Raw genomic sequence first — 7,597 nt, forward strand, 5'->3', positions numbered from 1 at the left:
GAATGGAGATATGTTAGACATTGTACTTTCAGACTTTAAAGTGTTGCTAATTAATTTTTACATTTAAGGACTATATTGATGTATTGTGTCCATGGCCGGACTTACCATTGGGCTTGACTGGGCTGCAGCCCAGGGGCCCCGCCTTAACCCGTTTACATTTGTTCAGTTATGTGCCAGTCAGAAATTATTAGCCGCATTTCAACAGCGCGCACGGGCCAGCCGGGGCTAACAACTTCCAGCTTTCAACTACGACATTCGAAGCCATAATCAAACAGCATAAACTGGAATTTATAATTTTTTTTCACATAGAAAAAGGACACATATTAAATCACGTCTGCGCTGCGCCGAATCGCCGATTCATTTGTGATCACATGGCTACTTTAAACGGTTCCATTTAGCCTTTAGCCCAAAAGAGCGCACAGTTACAAAGATAATGATAAATTCTCACATGTTCACGCCTCACTTCTTCGTACGGTCATGAAAAACCCAGAAAGCTTTGGAAAAGTCGTGATTTTTTTTTTTTTACAAATCTCTAGCCTATATAATAAAATATATGTTTAATCACGTTCTGAATCTCGGTGCGGGATTGCGCATTTTGATTTTACTCATATTCCCGCAAACATTTATTTAATATACAATGTCGGTTAGAGTTAAAAAAAATTCACACAGAATATCAGATTAAGTCAATCATTTGAAAACAGCGTGAGTGGTTCAGCTGTACCGCGTCTTCTCGCTCCCATATGGATTCAACTCACTCATTAAGACAGTCACTTGCTGCCACCTACTGGCGGTTGTAGTTTCATATTTTAAAAAGTAGCTAATTATTTCATTTTTGCAATCATTTAATATTTCTACATTAAAATGATGTATTTAAACTTAACATAACTTGTGCAAAATCCATCTATGGATTTTGTTTATAGTGATTTCATTTTATTGTTAAAAGCCAACATGTTTTTTTTATTCAGATTGAATTTAAGAATCTGACATAAAAAGACACCGATATGACAATAAATGTTCATAATAATACATCTCTTTGTTTTTTTCTGCTCAGTGTTATTTCAGGATTTTGATCTTTCAAATGAGAGATCACATCCTGTTTATTGTATTATAATGACTATTTAATGTTTAATTTTTGTGTATTTTGTGTTACTACATAATAATGTTCTAGTTGAGGGCATTTGTAGTATAGGTATGGGGCCCAAACATAACCTCAAGCGCAGGGCCCACTGGCCCCGTAAGTCCTGCCCTGCACATGATGCATCAGAAATCATTCTAATGTGCTGATTTGATGCCCAAAAAACATGTCTTATTATCAGTGTTGAAAACAGTTGTGCTGCTATACATTTTTATGGAAAACATGATATACTAGCATTCAAAGGTTTGGGGTAAGTAAGATAAATGATAAAAAAATAAAAATAAAAACATTGAGCAAGGATGGACTGAATTGGTTAAAGGTGACAATAAAAAATATATAATGTTACATAATATTTATATTTCAAATAAATGTTCTTTTGATTTTTTTTTCAAAGAATTTTGCGGGAAAAGGGGGTACCACCGTTGTTTATTTTTGTATTTATTTGTGCTTTAAACAAATAAATAAACAAATACATACATACATACATACTTGAGCACCAAATCAGCATATTAGAATGATTCATGTGACACTGAAGACTGGTGAAAATTCAGCGTAAAAAAAAATTTCAATTTAAAATATAATCATATAGAAAACAGATACTTTTAGATTATAATAATATTTCACAATTTTACTGTATTTTTTAACAAATAAATACAGACTTGGTGAGCATAAGAAGATTCTTTCAAAAACATTTAGTGACTTGTGACGTGATGTGACATGTGGCCAAGTATGGTGACCCGTACTTGGAATTAGTGCTCTGCATTTATCCCATCCTAAGTGCACACACACAGCAGTGAACACACACACACCGTGAACACACACCCGGAGCAGTGGACAGCCATTTATGCTGCGGCGCCCAGGGAGCAGTTGAGGGTTCGGTGCCTTGCTCAAGGGCACCTCAGTCGTGGTATTGAAGGTGGGAAAGAGAGCTGTACAATTCACTCCCCCCACCTACAATTCCTGCCGGTACGAGACTAAAACCCACAACCTTTGGGTTACGAGTCCGACTCTCTAACCATTAGGCCACGACTTCCCCCATTAGAAAGTAAAAAAGAAAAAGAAAACTATATTTAAAAATGTTGAGCGCCAATGTATACACATTGGATGTTTTTAAAGGCTAAAATGAAAAAAAAAACAGCTCTCAAAACATCTCATTTTAATAGGCTATCATTTACAATATTTTTGTATATAAAATATATATAATAAACTTTCAATAAAACTGAATCCCTGTCAAAACACATTTTCTCTCATTTGAGAACATTTGTCTTCTGAAATAAGAAGGTTTTTACCGTGATGTGTACCACGCAACAGCCTGGTTCACTGAGTTTTAGGTTTTTACCCCCGTGACCTGCTGTGGTAGTAGCAGCGGAAGTCTGACTCTGCCTCCAGTCTGGGTTCCTCCAGCTGTGATTGGCGGAGAGGCGAGCGGAGGCGGGGCGGAGTGTAGCGCCCTGTGTCCAGTATCTAGGCGGGACAAATGGTCAGACTGATCAAATAAACTTTTTTTACTCACTAGGAAACGGCCACATACAACTTTTCCTCAGCTATGCATCAAAAGCAGGTTGTTTTCTCTTTTTTATTCGTTTTCGGTTACTTTAATACGACTTTTAATTATTAAGTTAATTTACAGAAGTGTTGGATGCGGTATTATTGGAGAGCTGGAACTGTATAACTTACGTGTAATACCAACCTGTACAGTATTACTATGGATTTATGGGCACGACTGATGTGGAGTAGTATGTGAAAGTGGTACATTTCTCTTTTTGGGTGAGTAACTTTTATATTTTATCATGTTTTTGTAGTTTTGCACTATGTAGACTGGGGAGAAGTGTAATGTTATGTGGTTAGCTGTAAGCTTGCGGGCTAACGCTAGCTGGTTTCAGGCTTGTTTTGGCTTAACATATCCGCTTTAGTTAATAAAATTAATCGACAGATCATATTTGTCCGTATACTATAATACGTACGTCAATTTCGTTTAATATCATACATTTAGGACACAAGCCAGACTGGCGCGCCTCTTGGTAAGTTAGTTTTGAACCCGCGCTAACTGACTGTGAAACCGCTAACTTAGTTTTGTAGTGTTATGAGCCAACATGACTACAGTCTTGATCGTAGTTCGTACGTATATTTATATAATTAGTTCCTGGGCGATAATTATGCACTTTATACTACATAAACATATTATACAGCACGTAAACGACTGAGTTATTAGCTACCTCTGCTGGTACTCTGGTCATTTAAAAACTGCTTAATAGTTTACATAGATTGTTTGAGTTATCCAAGGCGCACGACCATCGGGCAGCTAAACGAATTCTTCTAAATTGTATTAAAGTTAGTAACTTCCGGATTAAATCTTTTGCAATCGGCGAGATTCCGCGCCAAGATTTCAAAAAGTGTGGAGGCGCGCGGGACGAGGTGAAGTCCCGCCTCCTAGCGCCGCACTTATTGGCTGCTGTCAGTTGGGGGCGTGTTTTCGTACGAGTTCTCCGTAGCCATTCGATGGAACGCTTGTCAGTTATTACTAAGCGCAAAAAAAACAACACTGTAATTTGAAATCATAATACTTTTTAATTTATGCACATTGGTTGACATCTGTTAAGTTTTAAAAATCAGTTTTAGCTGAGCGAGAAATTGTTGAACGTTATACCCGGACTGATCTTCACAATGTTGTCTCCAAGAATGTATAATGCTGTAAAGAAACGGTAGGACTGCTTTATTAAATGTAAATAATAATAAGTGAACGTTGATTATTTTAACGTTGCCTCGTGTGTTCTTTTATTTAGGTGGAAAATGTCCAGTACATTATCAGAAGGTCAAAAGCTAATCAGGAAACCTTTAAGAAGTCCATTCAAGGAAAGATCAGAAAATGACAAGGTCAGTTATAGATATTTTGGCTTCAAAATCACAAAACAGTGATTTGAAGAATCTATAAAGTTAACTTGCCATACTCTAGAGCAGTGGTTCCCAACCCTGGTCCTGGAGGCACCCCAACACTGCGTGTTTTGCATGTCTCCTTAATCAAACACACCTGATTCAGATCATCAGCTCATTAGTAGAGACTCCAAGACCTGAAATTGGTGTGTCAGAGAAAGGAGACATGCCAAATGTGCAGTGTTGGGGTGCCTCCAGGACCAGGGTTGGGAACCACTGCTCTAGAGCAAACATGCCCAAACAAAGGCCTCCAGGACAAAGTTGATCTGCGTTAACCTTTGATTTGTCTTGTCATATCATATCACAAGAGGGAAGAATAGGAACAGGAAGAAAAAAAAACTTTTTTTTCCGTGTTTTCTTTTTTCGTAAGGTTATGCCCTTCTTGTTTTACACTTCATGCATGTGAACTGAATATTAAACAAGTTAGGGTAACTAACATAATGTGTACCATGCTGATTTGTACAGAGGCTACGTAGATTTGCACTTAACAAGCCTGAACAGACAGTGAATGAGAGAGAGATCAACTGAGCGCGTGCGATTACTTGCGTCTGTCCTCCAGGCCGAGTCATATATATTTGTGAAAATAGGTTGTCATGTCTAAGGAAAGCGAAATCATCGTCTTAGCATCGACGCATAGCTGGTCAGCTGAGCCTTCTAAAGTGGCGCTCAAAGTTAAAATGATTTCAACAGCGTGTTTCATTAGTCTCTCTTCGAATGAATGAATCAGCGTTTTTGAACGTGTAGTTAATGAACGGTTTAAAGACTCACTCAAAGACAGTCCCTTTCCACCACCTTGTGGCGCAACACTGTAACTGCACTGACTTGACAGCCCGTCTAGAACGCGCGCAGGTGGAAATATCAATAGAAAGTCTCTTGTCCAGTCAGATTAGAAGATCAGAACTAACTGTTATACATATAGGCTAACGGTAGCCTAACGATCTTATTGTCAGGTTTATGTTCTGTTATGTGGACCGTTATTTTGTCATTCTCTTCTGTTTACTTCACTTCCTGTTTCAACGCTATTTGGCTTCGGTTTCATTGGTTTCTGAATATAACCTCGTTAGTTACATCGTAACACATAAACACACAGATTTTATATATATATATATATATATATATATATATGTGTGTGTGTGTGTGTGTGTGTGTATGGCGTGTATGGCGATAATACCGCATACCGCGCTATTGAGCCACTCAAAATTACCCAAGGGAAATTCCCTCACCGCGACAGCCCTAACCTAATGTTTTTTCTATGAAATAGGGGCATGTTTTTGTGGAGCCACAAACACCACTAAAAAACTCAAGTAAGGCTTCAGAAGCCGCGTTACTGGAGAGCCATAAGAACATGGGGCCCCTGACAACACCTACTAAGGGCCTTGAGGCACCGTCAAGCGATCCCTGGACACCTACCTCCAACCTGAAGATGCTCATCAGTGCAGCCAGTCCTGAGATTCGCAACCGCGAGAAAGAACAAGCCGTAGACAGCGGCGAATCGGAAAACTCCCAGGTATCGATAGAAGTCTGTGTGCATCTCATGCATCTCCCACTATTTGTTGATTTACTGTCTGTATTGCTAAAAAATGTTTTGATATATATGTGTGTGTTTTCCATTGTCGTGCCACGCAGGAGCCTGAACAAGGGGAAGAAGTAGAAAAGCTCCAGACAAGCCGTAAAGACAAAAGCCTGGGTGTGCTGTGTTACAAATTTCTTGCAAGGTACCCAAACTACCCCAATCCTGCTGTAAACAACGACATCAGCCTTGACGATGTGGCGACAGAACTAAGTAAGTTGTTCAATGATCAAACAAAACTACTTATTTCAGTCACCAAATCATGTTTCATCAATCCTGATTGCTTTCATTCTCACTAACCTCTCAGATGTGGAGCGACGTCGCATCTACGACATCATGAACGTTCTCGAGAGCCTAAACATGGTCAGCCGACTGGCTAAGAACCGCTACACGTGGCATGGCCGAGTGAAACTTGCACAGACACTTGCCATGCTGAAACGGGCCGGCAAAGAGAACCGCTACGACCAACTGATGCAGCAGATCCGTCAAAGAAGCCTAGAGAGAGAAGAGGGAGAGTTTGAGTTGAACGGAGAGGAGAAGGAGAATGAAGAAATGTCCGGTTTTGATATGGATGGAGACTCTAGTCAAGCAGAGCTTTCAGGAGCAGATCCTAAAGCAGGTAACATAATGTACGACCATCTGCTTAAGGCGACACTGTATTATTTTATGTATGCATAATAGAAGGGCATTAGGTTTCATTTACTATTAAATGTGTGGATCATTTCGCATTTGTACAACAGAAGAAATTCTCATGAAAAAAAATGTATTCACTACACGACACGTGCATACACACATGAATTTGTTCTTAATTTCATTCTAATGTTAATGAATTTGGAGTACCGTATTTTTTGGAAAACAAATTGGGTCAAGTCTGGGGGAAAAACATTCTTGAAAGAAAAAAAAACATGCTTTTGTGTTAATTGCATTATAAGTCACATTGCATCAAGTCACTTTGGAATATAACTGCAGCGAATGTCAGATGATAAAAACTTGAAAATGTTTTTTTTATGCAGAGAAACCTTTGCAGCTTATTCTATAATACAGCTTCTCTTATTGTTCCCCGAATATGATGAAATATTTATGTATGAAATTTAACCCTAACAGGAGTATAAGGCTGCCCAGAGTATGTGATTTTTCCATACATGTGATTTCAATTGTTCCTGCGTTATTTATTTTTGTAAATTTAGAATACATTTTAGTATAAAAGTTATTGGTAAATCATGATTTGTTCAGGAAACATTTGTATGCAGATTTAACTGAGGCCCATTGTTTTTATCTGCAGCTTCGGCCAACAGTCGAAAAGACAAATCTCTGAGAGTGATGAGTCAGAAGTTCGTCATGTTGTTCCTGGTGTCCAGCCCTCCTGTGGTCAGTCTCGAAATAGCTGCCAAGATCCTCATCGGTGAAGATCACATTGTCGATCAGGACAAAAACAAGTTCAAAAGTGAGTGCTGTTCTCATCGTGCATTTAAAAAGCACTTTGAATCATTATTATAGTGGATGGCACATTTGTTTTCCCTTTCAGCGGACCGCTACGAATCTTGCAAAAAGTGCATTATCAGGTGTACTCAGCCAGTAAAACCTGCTTTGAAGAAACTCCTTTTTTTAATGCTTGAGTCTAAAACTTGTCTGTATTTTAACTGTCTGCTCAGTGAAGATGGAATTGATTATCTAAATGATCTCTTTTTTTGTTGGCAGCTAAGATCCGCAGACTTTATGACATTGCAAATGTTTTGAGCAGCCTAGAGCTGATAAAGAAAGTGCATGTGACTGAGGATAGAGGAAGAAAGCCTGCTTTCAAGTGGACTGGGCCAGAAGACTTACCATCTCCAAAGGGCAAGTGTAGCATATTTCACATGAAATTGCTCATAATCCTATTTATCGTGTTTATTTTAAGCTGTCTGTATATGGTCACTTCTTATATCATGTGTTGTTATTGCTTATGTTTTTTTTATATATAT

The 7,597-nt window shown here is 38.6% G+C and overlaps 1 protein-coding gene across 1 annotated transcript in view; it reads left to right on the plus strand.

The window, feature by feature from the left end:
- Positions 1-3,607: 3,607 nt before the first annotated feature.
- LOC107675608 (transcription factor E2F8-like) overlaps positions 3,608-7,597 on the plus strand; it is a 14,979-nt gene continuing 10,989 nt past the window's right edge. The window contains exons 1-7 of the mRNA XM_016470011.1: positions 3,608-3,837; positions 3,919-4,009; positions 5,328-5,573; positions 5,693-5,849; positions 5,944-6,255; positions 6,919-7,080; positions 7,335-7,478. Of these exons, the coding sequence (XP_016325497.1) occupies positions 3,800-3,837; positions 3,919-4,009; positions 5,328-5,573; positions 5,693-5,849; positions 5,944-6,255; positions 6,919-7,080; positions 7,335-7,478 (1,150 nt within the window). The 5' untranslated portion in view covers positions 3,608-3,799. The remainder of the gene's footprint in view (positions 3,838-3,918; positions 4,010-5,327; positions 5,574-5,692; positions 5,850-5,943; positions 6,256-6,918; positions 7,081-7,334; positions 7,479-7,597) is intronic.

This window comes from Sinocyclocheilus anshuiensis, unplaced genomic scaffold, assembly GCF_001515605.1.
Source record: "Sinocyclocheilus anshuiensis isolate Anshui unplaced genomic scaffold, SAMN03320099.WGS_v1.1 scaffold1804, whole genome shotgun sequence".
NCBI classification, from domain to species: Eukaryota; Metazoa; Chordata; class Actinopteri; order Cypriniformes; family Cyprinidae; genus Sinocyclocheilus; species Sinocyclocheilus anshuiensis.